At 40.6% G+C, this 21,331-nt stretch overlaps 1 protein-coding gene across 1 annotated transcript in view; it reads left to right on the forward strand.

Annotated features, from left to right (window-relative positions):
* Positions 1–21,331, forward strand: part of SLC12A4 (solute carrier family 12 member 4) — a 65,076-nt gene that overhangs the window by 2,003 nt on the left and 41,742 nt on the right. The window contains exon 2 of the mRNA XM_087729208.1: positions 20,655–20,746. Coding sequence (XP_087585334.1) covers positions 20,655–20,746 — 92 coding nt within the window. The remainder of the gene's footprint in view (positions 1–20,654; positions 20,747–21,331) is intronic.

Here is a 21,331-nt window from a genome sequence, read left to right on the forward strand (position 1 = left end):
AAATCAGAGGTTACAAAATTCTATACCAGTTACGCAAATTACATTGCGCTCTTCAGGAAGGCTCTGGAGTCCCCACATTTCTGTTTCCCAGTAATAAAAGAAATTAGGAACCTACTAAATTCTTTGTTTTGTTTTGTTTCCAAGCCATGCCATTTGAGATATTTTTTGGCAGATTTGGTTATAAATCTAGGAGCACCATCATTCCTGAATTTTACACATCCCTAAAAGAAAATCTTTCCTTTTTGTATTTTATACAATAAAAACAATAAAAATAAACTTCCAAAAAAAAGTATACAGGTAGTCCTCGACTTACGACCCCAATGGAGGCCCAAATGTCTGTTGTTAAGCTAAACATTCATTAGGTGAGTTTTGGCCCATTTTGCTGTTCTGACCTAGGCTTCCCCAAAAAGCACGAAGCAGACTCCTGGTCCTGACTTTTATTAAACGAATGTGAATTCCTCTCATTCATATTCAGCAAACTTTCTTTCAAAGGGATATTTATGACCACTGACCTTATCTATCTTGGAAAGCTGCCATGTAAATATTTTCCAAATGAGGTGCTGTGCAAAGAAAGACGGCACAGAGTCTCTGAGATTCACGGACAGATCTTCACACTCCTGAAACGAATCGAATGAATGAATGAGTTTGAGTTTGAGTTTATTGGGATTTATAGGCCGCCCTTTTCCCTGAGGGGACTCAGGGCGGCTTACAACCACAAGGGAGGGGGGTGCAATGTCAAAAAAACAAAACAAAATGTGAACAGAGAAAAATAGTAAAAACACAACTTTCGTTCAGCAATCAAACACTCGGGCGGGTGAATTGGGAACCTATCCCCAGGCCTGCTGGGAGAGCCAGATCTTGAGGGCTGCGCGGAAGGCCTGGATGGTGGTGAGGGTACGGATCTCAACGGGGAGATCGTTCCACAGGGTCGGAGCTGCAACAGAAAAGGCTCTCCTCCGTGTAGTCGCCAGTCGGCATTGACTGGCAGATGGGATTCGGAGGAGGCCCAGTCTGTGCGATCTAATTGGTCGTGAATGAACGAATAGTTTCCTGCAAAAGTCCACTCCCCTTTCGCTCCTTTTTTATTTCCTATGGGATGACCAATCACCTTCCACCTATGACTTTACTCCCAAGTCTACCCTGGTTTCTGAGTTCTTCTTTTCTTCTGGCAGCTCTGTGCATGCGCATACTGGGAACAGGCTCCAGCTGTTCCTCTGCCTCAGTGCTCTCTAGCTCCAAAGGCAGCTGATAACTGCCAGACAGCCTTGGCCCCATCTCTGCCTCTGACACAGAGCCCCCATCAGAGCCTTCCCCAGCCTTGAGGACTGGCCCATGCTCCTCCCCAACCTCCTCACTGTCCAACTCTGCCACCAGCTCCACTGGTGGGCAACAACACTTGCCACCTTTCTTGCTACCGTTGTTAAATGAATCACTGTGATAGATAAGTTAGTAGCCTGGTTATTTACTGAATCTGGCTTCCCCATCGATTTTGCTGCTGGGAAGGTTGCAAAATATGAGAAATAGTGATGGTCATAACTATGAACCAGTTGCCTAGCATCTGAAAATGTTGACCACACGATCATGGGAATGCTGCAAAGGTCGTAACTGTGAAATATGGTCATAAGTCACATTTTTCAGTATCATCGTAACTTTGAACAGTCACTAAATGAACTGTTGCAAGTTGAGGACTACCTGTAACTGATTCACACAACATGCTGGTTAAAACGTGGCCAATGTGAAACTATGCAATATGTCTTCTGAACCAGATGATTTCTTTTAAGGTGGATTTTGCAGCTGACAAACTGTTTCAATTACATCATTGTGGGTTCTGAATGTTGCCGGCTGAAGAGCTGCCCTGTTTAGTGAGCAGTCTTCTTTGGGTCACTTATTTCTAAATGGAACAGACCAGCTACCGTATTTTTCAGAGTATAAGACACATCTTTTTCCCTCAAAAAAGAGGCTGAAAATCTGGGTGCGTCTTATACATCGAATACACCAAAGCCCCGCCCCTTCACCAAAATGGCTGTGCATAGCTTTATGGGGAGGCTTTTGGAGAGCTCCTGGGGGCTGGGGAGGACAGAAATGAGCAAAAAAACGGGCCATTTTGGAAAGCTCTTTAATCGATTGATTAGAATTATATTGATCAAGTGCTGTGCCAGCAGAAACAAAGTCTTAGGTGCTGCAGATTGTCAGCGATTTCCTTCTCCAGCACATGGATAATTACACCTGGAAACATCTACCTACCTACCTACTCTCTTTCTCTCCTTATCTATCTACTGTATTTCTCCCTCTCTCTCCCCCCCTATCTACCTACCTACCTAACTAACTACTCTCTCTCTCTCCCTAGCTACCAACTGTATTTCTCTCCCTCCCCCTCCCTCCCTCCCTCTACCTACCAACCTACCTACTCACTCTCTCCCCCTACCTTTCTACTGTATTTCTCTCTCTCTATTTCTCTCTCTCTCTATCCCTTTATCTATCTACCTACCTACCTACCTACTCTCTCTCTCTCCCTAGCTACCAACTATATTTCTCTCTCCCTCCCCCTCCCTCCCTCCCTCCCTCTACCTACCAACCTACCTACTCACTCTCTCCCCCTACCTTTCTACTGTATTTCTATCTCTCTATTTCTCTCTCTCTCTATCCCTTTATCTATCTACCTACCTACCTACCTACCTACCTAACTACTCTCTCTCTCTCCCTAGCTACCAACTGTATTTTTCTCTCCCTCTCTATCCCTCTATCTACCTACCTACTTTTTTTAAAAAAAATTGCCTCTTCAAAATCTTGGTGCGTCTTATACTCTGAAAAATATGGTGCATAAGGACATTATCTTACTTGTATTGTCAAACAAGTCTCAACCTGTGTAACATCAACCTATTGTAATCTGCAAAAAAAAAAAATCCTAATAAATTTGCTAGTCAGGTAAGGTTTGATCCGTCTTCAGAAGAATTGCTTTGCAGGTTGGTTCTAAAATCTGTTTCCTTCCGTGGTGGACAAGATAGAATAGAATACAATTCTTTATTGGCCAAGTGTGATTGGACACACAAGGAATTTGTCTTTGGTGCACATGCTCTCAGTGTGGATAAAGAAAAATAAAGTAGAATACATTCATCAAGAATCATAAGATACAACACTTAGTGATATTCATAGGTTACTAATAAGCAATCAAATTATACTAGGAAACAAATAAAACAATATAAAATTTAAAGATACAAGCAACATGGTTATAGTCATATGTGGGAAGAGAGAGGTACTAGGAAGGAAGAGAAGAACAATAGTAATGCAGGCTTAGTAAATTGACAGTGTTGAGGGAATTAGTTGTTAAGCAGAATGATGGCATTCAGGAAAAAAAAATCCTTGTGTCTTGTTGTTCTGGTGTGCTGTGCCCTATGGCGTCCTTTTGAGTGTAGGAGTTGAAACAATTTATGTCCAGGATGGACATAAATTTATGTCCAGAAAATATCTACAGGGTCTGTAGATATTTTCACAGCCCTCTTTTTGACTCGTGCAGTATACAGGTCCTCAATGGAAGGCAGGTTGGTAGCCATTGTTTTTTCTGCAGTTTTGATTATCCTTCGAAGTCTGTGTCTGTCTTCTTGGGTTGCAGAGCCAAACCAGACAGTTATGGAGGTGCAGACGACAAACTCAATAATTCCTCTGTAGAACAGAATCATCTGTAGAGCTCAACATGTGTATTCTGCCAACACCCACATCATCAGGCAAAGTTATTTGGACACTAAACCATTTAGATTAAATTGGTGGTTTCCATTCTCTAAACTGTCTCTCTGTACTGTAAATTTGAAATGAGAAAGGAAAAGTTTGGAAATGTGTATGCTAAAGGAAAAAACAAAACAGCTTCGGGGAATATTTTCCCTTGTCCTACTGTTGAACAAAAACAAGTTCAGACATTGACAAACAGAACATATCAGCAATTCAGTGCTGCGGATAGATTGATTCTCCCAGGGTTGTATAATCGTTTGAGGATGCCTCTCCCTGTAAGAATTGGCCTTAATACTTGTTGTGTTCTTGCTTTCTGAAAATTGGAGATGGAGCCAAGAAGAACACGAGTTTTTGATAAGTGGCTAAAAGAGGTTGATAGACCTATGTGTTTCAGATAAAGTTGTAGCAATGGTAGGACACCGCTCTTGATGCATTCCAAATGTTGCAGTTAGAGCCAAGAAGAACGCCAGTTCTTGATAAGTGGCTAAAAGGGGTTGATAATCTTGTGTTCAGGCCATAACGTACCAATCATAGGACATCACTTAACAGAAATAAAAAATAATGGCATACCAATGATGGAAGGGACCTTGGAGGTCTTCTAGTCCAACTATTTCAAACAGGAGTCTGTCTAATCTCTTCTTAAAAACCTCCAGTGATGAAGCACCCCCAACCTCCGAAGGCAAGCCTGGTTAATTGTTCTCACTGTTAAGAAATGTCTTCTTGATTCTAGGTTGCTTCTCTTCTTGATTAGTTTCTACCCATTGCTGCTTGTCCTACCCTCAGGGGCTTTGCAGAATAGTTTGACTCCCTCTTCTTTGTGGCAGCCCCTCAAATATTGGAATACTGCTCTCCTGTCACCCATTAGTCCTTCTTTTCCCTAGACTAGACATGCCCAATTCCTGCAACTGTTCTTCGTATGTTTTAGTTGCCATAATCATCTTGGATGCTCTTCTCTGCACTCTTTCTAGAATCTTTTTTATAATGTAAATCTAAACTAGAGTTGGGGAAATCTATCACTTGTTTTAGCTGAATGACAATTTCCAAGTCTTAATTAGAATCACCAGTGTTAAAGGATGCTAGGAGCTGTAATTTAGCAATTTATGGAGGGTCTCAGTTTATCTATTCCTGCCATCAGCAGTAAACAGTTATATTATTCTTTCTTTCTTTCTTTCCTTCCTTCCTTCCTTCCTTCCTTCCTTCCTTCCTTCCTTCCTTCCTTCCTTCCTTCCTCTCTCTCTCCAGTTTCCAGCCATTGTTCTTGATGGAGCATTCCTTAGAAACTCCAAACTTCATGCAATATTTATTCAATTCATATCCTGCAATTTTCATGAGTAAATTATGAATGAGGAGTGAACTGCTGGGAGTTCCTTGGAGAAATAGAATATGGAAGCGTACCATTATTAAAGAGACCTTTATGAAAATGGAAAACATCAGATTCCATTCACAAATCATCACTCCAGCAAAGTGTGGGCCAGTTTTATTTTAGACCAGAATGTGTAAATCGTGTGTTTCTTTGCAAGTCATGGGTTATGAATGTTATGCAAATTCAGCCCTTAGGTATGTAATCAGCATATCCTAGTTAGAGGATATAGAGGAATATATCTTCCCTCAAATGTATCCGTATTTTTTTTTTTGCCGGACTTTTGGTTTAGTTGAAGAACAGCCTGTTTGTTTGTTGAAAGGAGGTTCTTAAATAATGACATAGTTTTGTCTAAATAGAAAAAGGTAACATGTAATTTCAAGGCTGCAACTGCTGACTTTACAGTGGTTTGGTAACTAGAGCATGGTTTTGCTTTCCACCTGATGGATCACAACAGCTTAATGCTGCTGTACAAATGCTTTTTTTAAATGCGGAAGAAACCCCAGAGAAGAGCTTACAAAGTAGAGGCCCAATGAATTTACTAGGTTCTCCAGCAAACCTGGGGGCAGGGAGATTGGAGAGCGGAAATTCTACAGAAAAGGACAAAAGAGAAACTTTCTGCTAACAATAAGGCCAGGGTAAAAGCCCTTAGGAGTACCCTCTTGTTTTCTTTTGAGATTTACTGGAAAAGTGGGAGACAGCTGAAGGCTGGAGAGATTACTGGTCCTCAATAAAGGACCTTCACACCGCCCTTGGCCAACTCCTCAGCTGGACATTTTTCTCCTCCTTTGAAAGCAGTTTCAAAAGCAGCTGAATTCTTGTCACCATGAAGGAGAACAGGTAGAACAATCAAGCCAGATAATGAACAATCAGGAATTAGTCACTTTTCCATTATGGTTATCCTGAAACAAGCAGCCGGGTGTTTTTAAAAATAGAATTAAAAATATTCTGAGTTTGCTGGCTGCTATTTTTAAACACTTTGGTTTGCCTTTTTTATTTTCCCAAGCTTACGATTCCATTCCGTGGCACAAAAAGGCCTTTATACAAAACAAGTTTTATATGATACAGGTCCTTTGTTTAATGTAACCCAAAAGCTATTTTTGCCTTAGGAAAAAAAACAAATGCTGCTTGTCATTTGTAATGCAGACATACCTAACGTTCTCCTCTTAAACCTGTTTTTTGTAATTATTCCTGTCTGCTCTTTTTCTGTTTGGTGTCATAATTTTCTGGACTGAAAATGGAGGAATGTGCTTACTGAGGCATGCACCCTTGGTCAAATTTGTACACTAGTAAGAAAAGTACACTAGTTACTTTCCCACCAAAGGTGGTTCCTATTTTTCTACTTGCATTTTTTACACATAGGCACGAGGCCGAAGACACCAGCCTGAGGATGACGAGTGGGACCTCGTCGAAACGTCTCCAAGATACTCTCAATATTACACGGGAAAAGACCCGAATACACCAAAACCTACATACATACATACATACATACATACATACATATATATTAGATTTTTTTACAACCCCTGGTAATCCCCAATTATGGGAGGAAGCTAACTGCTTCCATCATCTGTCTATCGGCTCGTCACAAGAGTCCATCACAACAGAAACCCAATATTTTTACTGTTGCCTTTGATATATATATGTGTGTGTTTGTGTGTGTGTTATATATATATATATACACACACATATATACAAAGTTCCAATTCCCCCCCCCCAAGTCTTTTTCCATTAATCCAAAAGGAAAGTTATTGGTTTTATCTTTATATTTACCTTTGAGAATCTTCTATATCAAAATGAGAATCCTACTCCAATACTTCTTTGCTTGAACACCATCAGAATCGACAAGTTCACCCTCAGTCAATTGCAAAATGCAGCTTAACGGGAACAGCTTCCATCCTATGACGATATCTTTAACATCATCAATAATAATATCTGCCTATTTCAGAAGGACTTAAAAGGACTTGGGAAGGACTGAAAATATGGATACAAAGGCCATATCGGGCCTAAACGTCTGGCTGACTGCACGACTATGCATATTAATAATAACAATCGCAGTTCATTTCTAACTATTATAATTCATTTCCAAAAACTGGGCCAGTTGGTCTCCCCAATAGACTTTGGCAGTTGAAGCTTTGAAACAGCGACAGTGAAACTTGTGGTTTGTTAACTATCGTGTCACAAAGGTTTTGGGAATCCTCACCGACTTTTAAATGACAAATATTAGTTTTGCTGTAAGGAAAGATGTTTCCTCTCTCGAGATTATTTGTATTTGTATTTATTTGTTTGTCTAACATGTGCAAGGTAATAAATATAAGTATGAACATAAAACATGATCAAAGAAAGTAGATGCAGATAAATGGGGACAGTAGGACAGAGATGGTAGGCACGCTGGTGCGCTTATGCAGGCCCCCTTACAGACTTCTTAGGAATGGGGTGAGGTCCACGGTAGACAGTTTGAGGTTGAAGCTGTGTGGGGGTTGAGGATGAAATAATGGAGTCAGGTAGAGCATTCCAGGCGTCACCCACTCTGTTGCTGAAGTCGTATTTTCTGCAATTGAGTTTGGAGCAGTTTACCTTGAGTTGGTATCTATTGTTTGCCTGTATGTTATTGCGGTTGAAGCTGAAGTAGTCGTTGACAGGTAAGACGTAACAGACAATTTTGTGTACTGTGCTTAGATCATACCGCAGGCGGCCCAGTTCCAGATTGTCCAAACCCCAAATTTCAAGAGAATAAGTAAAAGTAAAACAAAAATGCTGTTTTGTTAATAATTCTTGAGCCTTCTCTCTTTCCTGTCATCCTCTAAATGGGCTTTTCTACAAACCTTGAAATAATACTTTTTTTGGGGGGGGAAATAAATTGCTGGAGAAAACAGGAGTGTGTTTGAAGGATTTTATTCGCATTTAATGGCAACAAAGGGTGATTGACAATGTCAACATTTACCTAAGGACTTTCTCTTTAACGTAGGCTTTTGCATTTGAAAAAAAAATAGTTTGTAATCTCTGTGTTCTTTCTTCCTTTTTTTGTTTTGTTTTGCAGTCTTTGAATTCTTTCCTTGATGTCTCCCTCCCTCCCCACCATCCCCATTAAACAAATCATTATTTAATTTGAGGTACAAATCTAGCCAAGGGGTTGCAGTATTGTTTCCGATTGCCCTGCAGTAGATTTATTCCCTTTGCCTTCCACTAACCCTGATTTTACAAAATCCCCCCATTTTCCATTATAATTATTTATGTTAATCATCCCTTTTTAAAGTTTAATTTCTGTTGTTAATTTATCATTTGTTGCCATACTCCAAATTTCATTATACCACTCATTTCTTTGAATATCTCAATTTCGTCTCCAATACTTAGCCATTACTAATCTAGCTGCCATTTTCAAATTTATAATCAATTCCTTTTTTTTGTTTCATTTATATCCTCTTTTTCCACCAGCAACAATAATGCAATCCTCAGTGACATCTCTAGATTTACATTCAACAGTGCTTAATTTCTCTAAAAACCATGTCCCATATATCAATACCACCACATATGTTTATATGTTCCAACATCTTTCTTGCAGCTCCAACAAATATTTTTATATTTGCCATACACTTGATTTAATTTACGTGGTGGTAGGTACCACCTCCATATCACTTTATATCCATTTTCTTTAACTCTCTCACATATTTTTATATACTCTTCTATTGCAAATATTTTTCCAATCATTATCATTTATTTCTCCCAAATCTGATTCCCAAATTAATTTTAAACCTTTTGCCTGCTCTTCTAATTCTTCTAATGCTAGGTTAAAGAGAAAGCGTGTAGGCCAATGTTGCCATTATTAATTCAACTTTACAGAATCTTTATATCGGGATGTATTATGATCCTCTGAGTGTTTAACAGTCAGATGTCAGGCAGGAAAAACTAGGTTCACAGGTGAAGGTCCAGGTAAACTGATTTATTGTTAAAAGCCAATGCACAGGAATCTTCTCAACAACAGCATCTGCTTGGAGTTAAATGAGGGTCAATGGAATTCAAGGGAGGTTGGACCTTGTCCGCTTGTGACTATGTAGGGATTGTAGACTGATCCCTCTTTTAACTCCACCCCAGATTCTCCTTTGTTACCTTCTCCTATACAGAGCAGTCTATAAACTCCATAAGATGAATAAATGTATTTCATCTCATGAGATGATATGGTGTATGTGGAACAGCAGGCAAGATTTCACATGTGTCATAATACCATAGGGAACTGACCCAATGATAATATGCTGGATGTGACCTCAATATGGGTTCTCTTAGATGCCCATGCTTTGTATGTGCCCTTTAGAGCTAAACATGTGTGAATACATTTCTTCAAATTGAACCTGGTAACCATGGTTGTACTTCCAGGCAAATCTACATGGATGACTGAGGATCTTCATAACTGCCCCTAACTATGAGGGACGCGGTGGCTTGGTGGCTAAGATGCTAAGCTTGTCGATCAGAAAGATCGGCAGTTTGGCGGTTCGAATTCCTAGCACCGCGTAACGGAATGAGCTCCCGTTACTTGTCCCAGCTTCTGCCAACCTAGCAGTTCGAAAGCATGTAAAAAAAAATGCAAGTAGAAAAATAGGAACCACCTTTGGTGGGAAGGGCCCAGCGTTCCGTGCTCCTTCGGCATTTAGTCATGCCAGCCACATGACCACAGAGACATATGTGCGAGGGGAACCTTCACCTTATGCTAAATCAACATTAAACATGATTTAACAACAGGTGGCCATTTTTGGGTGGTTACATATGGAAACATAGATTCTCAATCTCTTGTAGGGAACTTTTAGAATTTCCAGGAAAAGGGGCAGGCCTGAAATCTTTAGCCTGGTTTGGCTGAAGAGTTACGGGTGAAAATATGATAAAATCTGCAAACCCCACTCTAAAATCTACTCCATCCCGAGGGATGCCCCAAACTCCATTCCCAGTGATGGCTTCGCTTGGCCAACCAACAGAATCCAGAACCCTTGTATTGAAATGATTAAATCTTCCTGCATAAAGGAGGGGGAAAGTTGAGAGTTCCTATATGTGGAATTTTTGATAGAAATGTAAGGCTTCTGGTATTCTGCAGGAAATCGTGTATCTTGAGGCAATATTTCTCTCAGAAACCACAAACGAGGCGGGATGTTATTAATCTAATTTGGGAGGCAGCCGCTGTTGATTTTTGTCTTCCTGCTTGGTTGCAGCTCTGTAATTTGGCTGGTTCTTGCCAAGGTGCTGGCATTGGCATAATCAGATCTGCCTTGACAAGAGACTGGAGGTTGGCCTTGTCAGCAGTGGAGGTCAAGTGGAATCAGATTTCATTGTCCTTTAATCAATTTTTATTAGTCTGGACTACTGTTTACAAATGATTAAAAGGCACCAGTTTCTTATTCAGAGAGCAGAGTTGGCAGAATCTGCCTATAAACTGTGTTGGGCTGTTGAATGTTGGTGTAGTCAAAAGTAAAACTGACTAAAAAAGTGGGTCAATTAGGACATTTAGATAGGAAAGTTGGTTTTATGCCCTTTTTTTGAATATAACTGGAATGAGATGTATCTTCCTTCCTCCCTCCCTCCTTTCCTTCCCTCCCTCCCCTCCCTTCCTTTCTTCTTCCTTGCTTCCTTTCTCTTTCTCTCTCTCCCCCTCCTTCCCTCTTCTTTCTCTCTCCCCCTCCCTCTCTCTTCTTTCTTTCTCTCCCTCTCTTTCTCCCTCCCTCCCTCCCTTCATTCAATCCTTAATTTCTACCATCTCATCTAAGTGATCCTGGGCAGTTCACAATATCATCAGGAAACCCTATAAATGCATGAATAAAATCATTGGTTAAAAACAGATTAAAGTTTATAAATAGAAATAAAAATCAAGTTAAACACTTCAAAAGGCTGGGAGGTTCACAAGTAGATTGTTGGCCCTCGCTGAATACATGGGCAAAAGACAGATACAAACTCCAAGCCTTTGTTGTGCAGTTTGGTCTCTTGGAGAGCAGCAACCAGCTCTAATGCTCTAAAAAAGAAATTACAGAGTCCACATGTGCACAAACACACATAAAGGGATGTGATTACTTTTTAATGAACAGCTTAAACCTGGAGGTTTGCAGCAATAAAACCAATGCTAAGTGGAGATTAAGGCCCTTTGCCAAATTGCAAAATATGGCTGGACACACCAATTATTTCTTTCTTTTTTCCTCTCCACCAATTAATGTCCTCCCCTTCATTATTTCTTTCGATAAACGAAATGCAGCAGAATGGGAGACCCAGGGAAGTGCAGCACAATAATTCCAACTAATGGTAAATGCTTTTCAGGTGCTGGGATTGAGCGAACAAATGAGAAATCTTACAACAGGTTTTCAAATGTTTTCTAGTTTTACTGCACTGGATTTACTCGTGATGGACTGAAAGGGTCTGCTAGATACTTGGCAGAGAGCTTGATCCAAGAATTCTTGGCATTTTTATCTTTGGATTTGACTGGGACATAACTCTAACCCAGTTTGATGACTTTGCGTGAGTAAAATTCACAGTTTACCCTGGTGTTGGCATTTGGAAAAGAGAAGCAGAAATGAATCAAGTCCTTGTTCAATCTTGCTTATTTATTTTATTTATTTATACAGGTATGTATAAACATGGACATGAACCCAGGAAATGCGTGCGAATAAATGGGGACAGGACAGTAGAACAGGGACGGTAGGCGTGCTGGTGCGCTTATGCACGGCCCCTTAAAGACCTCTTAGGAATGGGGTGAGGTCCACAATGGATAGTTTAAGATTAAAGTTATGGGGGTTTGAGGATGTAACAATGGAGTCGGGTAGAGCATTCCAGGCATTGACCACTCTGTTGCTGAAGTCGTATTTTCTGCAGTGATTCAGATTACAGATCAGTAGAGTTGGAAGGGACCTTGTAGGTCATCCAACTTCCCACCCAAGCAGGAGACCCTACACCATTTCGGACAGATGGCAGTCCTGTCTCTTTTTGAAAGCTTCCAGTGATGAAGCTCCCACAGCTTCTGAAGGCAATTTCTGTTCCACTGGTTGATTGTTCTCACTGTCAGGAAATTCCTCCTTATTTCATCTCTCCTTGATCAGTTTCCATCCATTATTCCCTGTCTGGCCTTCAGGTGCCTTGGAAAATAGCTTGACCCCCTTTCTCTCTGTGGCATCCCCTCAAATATTGGAATGCTGCTATCCTGTCTCCCCTGGTCCTTCTCTTCACTAGACTAGCCATGCCCAGTTCCTGCAACCGTTCATCTTATGTTTTAGCCTCCAATCCCCTAATCATCCTGGTTGCTCTTCTCTGCACTCTTTCTAGAGTCTCAACATCTTTTTCATAGTGTAGTGACCAAAACTGGATGCAGTACTCTAGGTGTGGTCTTACCAAGGTATAGAGTGGGATTAGTATCTCCCTGGATCTGATTGTATCACTCTGTTAATGCAATTTAGGCTTGCATTGGCTTTTTTGGCTGCTGTCTCACACTTGACTTCACTGGTTCACTTAACAACTGTGGCAAAAGGTCATAAAATGGGGCAAAATTCACTTAACTATCTCGCTTAGCAACAGAACTTTTGGTCTCCATTGTGGTTGTGATTTGAGGACTATCTGTGTAGATTTGAGTTGTGCCTGCTGGCTAATTTTGCACCCAAGCATTGCTCACACAGAACAGGATGAATGCTTACACTCCCCTCCTAACGTGACTGAACATGTTCCTTGCACACCGTATTTGCATCTTCGTAGGAAACGTGTTCAGCATGAGGTATCCTGGGACAGCAGGCTCCCCTTCTTTTCCTGGATCCAAACTCCGAAAGATCAAAGTCCCATGTCATATTTACATTTGAAAAAGCAGGGAATGGGAGCCAATTGGTTTTGGGTTGGGTTTTTTTTTTTTTTTTTTTTTTTTGTGCCCTGTTAATTCTTTTAGCGGGCTGACTTGTTGAGGCTTGCTGTGGCATATTTCAAATTGCTGTTTGTTCAAATAGGAGCCGAGACTGGTATCTACCAAAATTGTCTGCGGAGATTCTGAGTCATCCAGATCGTGGTTGTCCCAAAGGTGCTTTTTCAAAAGGCAACTGGACTTACTTTGTTTGTTTGTTTTTTTTTTAAAATGTTTCACCTCTCATCCAGAACTGAAGAAGCTTCTTGGGTGAGAAGCAAAATGTTTTCAAGGAGAAACAAAGTCCAGTTGCCTTTTGAAATAAACACCTTTGGGATATCTACCCAAAAGGCTGATGGAACTAACTTTAATTATCCTCTCTAACACTGTCAATTAGGGGACGTGGTGGCTCAGTGGCTAAGACGCTGAGCGTGTCGATCAGAAAGGTTGGCCATTCGGCGGTTTGAATCCCTAGCGCCGCGTAAATGGAGTGAGCTCCCGTTACTTGTCCCAGCTTCTGCCAACCTAGCAGTTTGAAAGCACGTGAAAAATGCAAGTAGAAAAATAGGAAACACCTTTGGTGGGAAGATTCCAAAGGTGGTCCAAATTTTTCTTCTTGCATTTTTACATGCTTTCAAACTGCTGGGTTGGCAGAAGCTGGAACAAGGAACGGGAGCTCCCTCCATTACGTGGCGCTAGGGATTCGAACCGATGAACTGCCGACCTTCTGATCGACAAGCTCAGCATCCTAGCCGCTGAGCCGCCGTGTCCCTTATTAAGCAAACAAGAGTTCCTAAAGACAAAAGATGTTACACAGTTGGGTAAAAAAAGCATCTGCGAACAACCAAGCTCAGAGAACATCAAGGACTCCACAGTCCTAAAAATGAGTTTAGTTTGCAAAGGATGATGAAGATGCTGAACAAACAAGCAGGAAACTAACATACTTTGAAGCATCACAACTTCCTGTTTCTATTTTGCTCAGCCGGAGATATTCTTTTGCTTTATCTTCTCCTTCCATTAGTCCTTCTAATCAGTCAGGTGCTCTTCTTTTTTCAGTAGCTTTCCCTTTCTCCTTTTCTGTCATCTGTGGGACACAATTGAACCTTGTAAATGATTGACAGACACCAGAACTCGTTGCTGGCATAGCTAATGGCTAGACAATAAGAATTGGCATCCGAAAATCTCTGGAGAGTCCTAGATATTGTACTGGTTCCAAGTAGCATATTGTGTTACTTTCATGTTTACTTTTTGTCTGTGCTTGAACATTATGTAATTCTTTTTTTCTTTTTTTTTTGTTAGCCTTTATTCCACTTTTCTTCCAGGAGCAAATACATAGCATCTATTAGTCTACTACAACCCACAAGAAACCTTCCCTGTGAATTGTTATTTTTTTTAAATTATTGTTAATTTTGTTCTGGTTTTGAATTGTGGTGTTGGAAAAGGCTCTGGAGAGTCCCTTGGATTGCAAGGAGATCCAACTAGTCAATCCTAAAGGGAATCAACCCTGACCAGGGTGGATTTGATTTAAATCGAGTTGATTTCAATCATAATTTAAATCACCAGTAAAAAGGCTTGGTTTAAATCAACTCGATTTCAATCATAATTTTTAAAAAGCAGCTATCATCTCTGTCCCTCAGCAGCTCCTCCTTTGACCTGCTATTGAGCAGGGGATTGGACTAGAAGATCTCCAAGGCTTCTTCCAGCCCTATGATTCTATATGATTCATTCCACAGTGATAATATATTGTAATGTTGTTGAGAATCAACTGCCATAAATATACTGATTGAGCACTATCTAATTTGCACTGGCGTATCCACAGGCATTTCATTTTCATGCTTTTTGGAATAGAATAGAATAGAAGAGTTGGAAGGAACCTTGAAGGTCTTCTAGTCCAACCCCCTGTTTAGGCAGGAAACCCTGCACCACTTCAGACAAATGGATATCCAACATCATCTTAAAAACATCCAGTGTTGGGGCATTCACAACTTCTGGAGGCAAGCTGTTCCACTGATTAATTGTTCAAACTGTCAGGAAATGTCTCCTTAGTTCTAAGTTGCTTCTCTCCTTGATTAGTTTCCACCCATTGCTTCTTGTTCTACCCTCAGGTGCCTTGGAGAATAGCTTGACTCCCTCTTCTTTGTGGCAGCCCCTGAGAGATTGGAACACGGCTATCATGTCTCCCCTAGTCCTTCTTTTCATTAAACTAGACACACCCAGTTCCTGCAACCATTCTTCATATGTTTTAGCCTCCAGTCCCCTAATCATCTTTGTTGCTCTTCTCTGCACTCTATGACATCTCTTCTCAAAATCTCTTCCTAACATTTTAGCAAAGATCTGATTATATGTGGGGGAGGGGAAGGAGAATCTATTTCCCAGCTCCATTAGCTTGTTTCATGCTTGCTTGTTGAATTCCCATTTACTGATCAATACTGTGAAGCTGTAGCACCAGAGAGCAGAGTAGATTTTTCCAGGGGAAGTACCCAATTACATCTGTCTTGTTCTCGGCAACATGATGGTGTTGTACATATTGGCTTACAAAGTGATTTCAAGGGCTGGGTGAATAAGAGAGAATGATGAGCCATATGTCAGAGAATAGAAAAGAATTCTTATTGACAGGTAAGGTTTCTCCTTGGCTTCCAATCATAATTTTGTCAGTCCCCTTGTATTTTAGGTAGAATTCTCTTGCTGGGCAACCCATGAAGTGAATAGACTGGACATCTCTTTTCATCTTTTAGGAATGTTTAATTTCATAAAGTTAGGCAGTAACAAAAAATGGATGTTGATGGTTGAGCTGTGAACCAGATCTAAAATCAGAACTAATTTTTAAAACATTTTTGAGAAATAAGATGAAAGCATAGAAGTTTTCAGCTGAATTAAAAATGCTGCTAAATTGCAAATGCCATATGTATTTTTCCCTTATTATAAAAAAGATATCTACTGTTAAACCAACAAAATATTTACAAGTAAGTAATGGGTGAAAGTTCCACTCACACATATGTTCTAGTCGTTCCCAACTCTAGGGGGCGGTGCTCATCTCCATTTCAAAGCCGAAGAGCCAGCGCTGTCTGAAGACGTCTCTGTGGTCATGTGGCCGGCATGATTAAAAGCCAAAGGCGCACGGAACGCTGTTACCTTCCCACTAAAGTGGTTCCTATTTTTCTACTTGCATTTTTATGTGCTCTTGAACTGCTAGGATGGCAGAAGCTGGGACAAGTAATGGGAGCTTACTCCATTTTTGTGACACTAGGTATTTGAACCGCCGAACTGCCGACCTTTCTGATCGACAAGCTCAACTTCTTAGCCACTGAGCCACTGTGTCCCTACTTTTACAAGTACTTTGTATTTATAAGTACTTTGGTACAAATTATGTGAAAACAACCCCGGTGTTATGTAAAATAAAGCTAAAACATTTTTTGAACATGACTCTGTGATATAGTTCGCTGTGATACAGTTGCAGAAAACCATGGTCAAACAAACCATAATTTTGAATGGATCTGGTTGTACATATGTGTGAACCCAGTCTATAATTCCTTCCTCAACTTTTGTTTGGGAAAAATTGGAGCTTTTTCAGACAACAGCTTGCTAGGACAATATACGATTTGTGTTTCTTTGCAGTTTGCAAGTAGGGTGGTGATTTGTCTGGAACCAGGGAGGGTGGGGAGAGGAAGCCAGGATATTGAATGTGGGTGAGAGAGTCTGTCTGAGGAAGGAAGATGTATGTTAGAAGATTGCTTGTGACACATTATGATTGGTCGACATGTAAGTTGCCTCTTGGTTCGTGGGAAAAATTTAAGAATGTATTAACGTTCCATTGTAAATAATCAATTTTTGTGAAAAACGGTGTTGGAAGGAGCAGAGGATTTGGTCATGGGGTGTTAACTGCATTTTCGATTGTGAAGTTCAGGACAAAAGCCTAGAGCTGTTGGGAATTGATTGGCCTCTTCTGGAAACAAAACAACAGAATATGGTTAATGATAAAGTTCTTGACCTCATCTGACTTGGCAGCTATGAAAACTTTGCTGTTGGAAACATTGGTCTGACTTCATTCCCAGAGTCCTGAATTGCACAAGGGACAGGGGCTCACTTGGTCATGCAGTAGTCAGGTTTCGAACCCTGCTAGCTGACAAATTTAGTGTCTTTAACCACTAGCCATTGCTCCCCCAAGAGCTGCTGTACCTGAAATGTAAAAAGGGACAAAGTGCCAGCTCTGGAGCGAGATGGGTTGGGATTTGAAATTTGGAGAACGAGAGATCCTGGGTAGTTGATGAGACAGCTTGCAGCCTATGATTCCTCCTTTGAGGAGTTTGAATATCTAAAAGATGTCCAGTGCAGATTGAATAGCATAGCATGGAATAGGAATAGGTACAGTGAAATAGAATAGTAATAGGGAAATAAAATAGAATAGAATAGAATAGAATAGGGAAATAGAATAGGGAAATAGAATAGGAATAGGGAAATAGAATAGAATAGAAGAAGAGGAGGAGGAGGAGTGAAGAGACTAGACTAGACTAGAATAGAATAGAATAGAATAGAATAGAATTCTTTATTGGCCAAATGTGATTGGACACACAAATAATTTGTCTTTGGTGCATATGAGGGTACATAAAATAAAAGATTCATTCATCAAGAATCATGAAGTACAATATTTAATGATAGTCTTAGGGTATGCAATCGAATCATATTAGGAAACAATATAAATCGTAAGGGTACAAGCAACAAAGTTACAGTCATACAGTCATAGGTGGGAGGGGATGGGTGATAGGGACAATGAGAAGATTAATAGTAATGCAGCCTTAGTAAATAGTTTGATAGTAGTGAGGGAATTATTTGTTTAGCAGAGTGATGGCGTTCGGGAAAAAAACCTGTCCTTGTGTCTAGTTGTCTTGGTGTGCTATAGCTTCGTTTTGAGAGTAGGAGTCGAAACAATTTATGTCCAGGATGTGAAGGGTCTGTATATATTTTCACAGCCCTCTTTTTTACTTGTGCAGTATATTGCACGAGTCATACTGCAAAATCTGCATTGTCAGATTTTGAGCTTAAGGTTCTTCTCTGCTTCCAAAGCTTTCCAATTCTCCTGAGAATTGGAAGGTCTCCTCCAAGTGGGCTTCTTGGACTTCACCAATGGAGTCACAAAGTGAACCTGGCTAATTTTTTCTGTCCTTCTTCCAAACTCTCAGGTACATGTTAGAATTCTTTAAAAATGCAAACAGTCAGATGAGTTTCTATTTCATTAGCCAAATGCTTTGTTAAATATGTCTGGTAATCTAATGGTTGTAAATCCTCTTTTTTTTTTCCAAACTGGAGTTGCAATTGTCCATAGCATTGTGAGCAAATGAATTGTAGAGCAAAAAAGAAGACAATGAGCTTGGAATGAAATGAAAAACTGGGTACCACATTTTTCCTACTCAGCGTTCTCCAGTTTGTTTGTTTATTTTTTATTTATTGTAATTTGCCAAACAGAAACAAAAACAAGAATAATATAAAAATACAGTGACAGGGACGATAGGCCCGTTAGTGCCCTTATACACGCCCCCTCTACACACCTCTTAAGTATGAAGTAAGGTCCACGGAAGTCAGTTTGTGACTGAAACTGTGAAAATGTGTAGCTGAGACAATTGAATCAGGTAGGGCATTCCAGACTTCGACAATTCAATTACAGAAATCGTATTTTTTACAGTCAAGTTTAGAACGATTTACATTGAGTTTAAAGTGGTTGTTCGCAGAGACTACAACTTGGCCAGCTATTGACCATGGAGTTTGAGTTTTGGCAGCCACCTGAACGGTAGAAAATTGGACCAGGCTAATACAAGGTTTATGAGCTGGAACAATATGAAGAGCCCAGATTTCTCAGAACTTTAAATGAAGGTGATCTTAGGGGAAAAAATGACTGTGCCTTTGATGCTCTATTTTCACAGGAACAATAACAAGTCTGCTAATGTTGCAGTGGCTGCCTCCTGCTACTTTCACAATATTGTAGAGAACTTGATGGTTCCTCAGGGAAGTCTGGTCTTCTGCAGTAATGAAATTCTGAGCATTTCCAGAACTGGTGGGAGTGGAGGGTGGCATGAAGAACTGCTCAGAAAATAAATCAAGAGTTTCTGAAAATCCAATAGAGAAGAAGAGGAGGTGGTGGTAGTGGAGGAGGATAAAGTTAAAGTTACAGTTAAAAATATAAGTTAAGGATAAAGAGAAAGAAAGAAAGTAGAGAGAACGAGGGAGAGAAAGAGAGAGAAACAGAAGCAGAAGGTAAAGATAAAGGTTCCCCTCGCACATATGTGCTAGTCCTTCCTGACTTTAGGGGGCAATGCTCATCTCCATTTCAAAGCCAAAGAGCCAGCGCTGTCCGAAGACGTCTCCGTGGTCATGTGGCTGGCATGACTAAACTTTGAAGGTGCACGGAACGCTGTTACCTTCCCACCAAAGGTGGTCCCTATTTTTTTACTTGCATTTTTTACATGCTTTTAAACTGCTAGGTTGGCAGAAGCTGGGACAAGTAACGGGAGCTCACCCCGTTATGCGGCGCTAGGGATTCAAACCACCAAACTGCAGACCTTTCTGATCGATAAGCTCAGCGTCTCAGTCACTGAGCTACCTCATCCCTAAAGATAGATAAAGTCAAGTAAATAAATGTTTGCAAGCAAACAACAAGCTCAGAGAACACCAAGACCTCCACAATTCCTGAAATTAAACAATGTTATAGTTGAGGTTAATCTGCTTGATAATACCATGATTTTATAATGGCATGGTTAACTATCTGAATCACCAATGTTTATTTTTATTGATACGTTTCACTGGATAAAGCTTGATTTATTGCAAAGGCACGAAATGTATTGAATGTACTGCTAGTAAACTGGTTAGAGTTTTATGAGTGAAGAGACCTAGAAGCCTTTGTAATAAAGACATTTTTCTAATCAACATCAAATAGAAAACCAGAAACGATTTGGGTTGTATAAAGGCAAATCCTTTTATGCCACTTTAGCTGGCTGACAAGTCATGTCTTATACACAAGAGGAGAAGGAGCCACCAATAATCCCAAAGTGATTGGTGATAATCCAATTTACAGCAATGTAAAATGCAATGGAGGGATAGTTCCCTCCCTATTGTTTCTCAGAATTCTCCTGAACTTCTCTTTCAGGGATAATATTCATGTACTTTCTCTACTGGGTAACAAATGTGAGTGTGTGCATCCACGCATGCACTCAGCCTTCTGCGTATGTGCTTTGATCGTGCACATGGCTTGTATACATGTATATGGCTTGAAAACGTGCCTAAATATGTCGGCATAGAGCTGGGGGTGAGTGGGCGGGGCCACTCGCAATTTCCACTACCGGTTCGGCGTACTGGTTCCAACCGGCTGAATACCATCTCTGTCAACTCCCAGTGTTTTCATGGGGAGAGAAGGAGGGGGAAAGGAATTTCATGCATACTGTCGGCTGGAGTCGGATCTCAGATCACTGCAGTCGGTTTTGGGAGAGGTGCATCTTATAGGGGAATGTGATTTATGACACAGAGTGAGGGGAGGGAAGAAACAGGGATAAAGTTCAGGATTAAATCAAACAAAGCATGGATTTGACTGCGAACAGATTTGCCTAATGATGCTCCTAATAAATGACTAGTTTTGTATTGAAGACTTGACTCGATACCTATTAATCAATTGGGGCATTTTTAGGAAATCTGGCCACCTCTTTCCTGAAATGACGTCCACCCTTATTTTTCTTTCTACAGGACATGGCAACCATAAAGAGAGTTGCCCCTTCCTCAACAGCTCGGATCCAGGCAAAGGAGATTACTATGACCGAAACCTGGCCTTATTTGAGGTAACGATGCTTGAAATTTCATTTTTGGGGGGTCAGTTTTTCAGCTTTCCAGAATGCTCATTTTGGCGCTTGTCCAACAAGTGGAGTTTTGAAGGACATCAAGGAGGTTCTGGCTCACTTCAAACTATAGAGCTTTCCCCCCCCCCTTATGCCTTCAGTTTGTTACCTAAACATACAAAGATGTGCAAAGACTCTCGGCATCCATAATAAATGTTTTTGTTCAGGAAAAGTTTGATCTAAAAGAGAAAAAAAATATTGATCTAAATTAGGAAGTATTTTGTAACTCATGTTCTTATCATTCCTCATCTTCTTTTAAAGACCCCATAATCCCTTGTGGGGGTGGAGTCTTGGGCAACTGAATGGAGCTGAGTGTTTACTGGCCGGATGCCCTTCCTGTCGCCAATCCAGAGATTGTTTTAGCAGATGTATTCTCGTTGTGCGTTGAGAAATATCTGCCGCTACCCAGGATCGAACTCACAGTCTCCTGATTGGGAGGCAAGAGTCCACCTCTAGGCCACCGCATCACTCTTGTGTTCTTATCATTACTTGGTAGTAATCTTTACTATAATGTGCTCTGTACGTGAC

The sequence above is a fragment of the Thamnophis sirtalis genome, unplaced genomic scaffold (genome assembly GCF_051295495.1).
Source record: "Thamnophis sirtalis isolate CommonGarterSnake01/CBP01778 unplaced genomic scaffold, rThaSir2_p1.2 scaffold_14, whole genome shotgun sequence".
Lineage (NCBI taxonomy): Eukaryota > Metazoa > Chordata > Lepidosauria > Squamata > Natricidae > Thamnophis > Thamnophis sirtalis.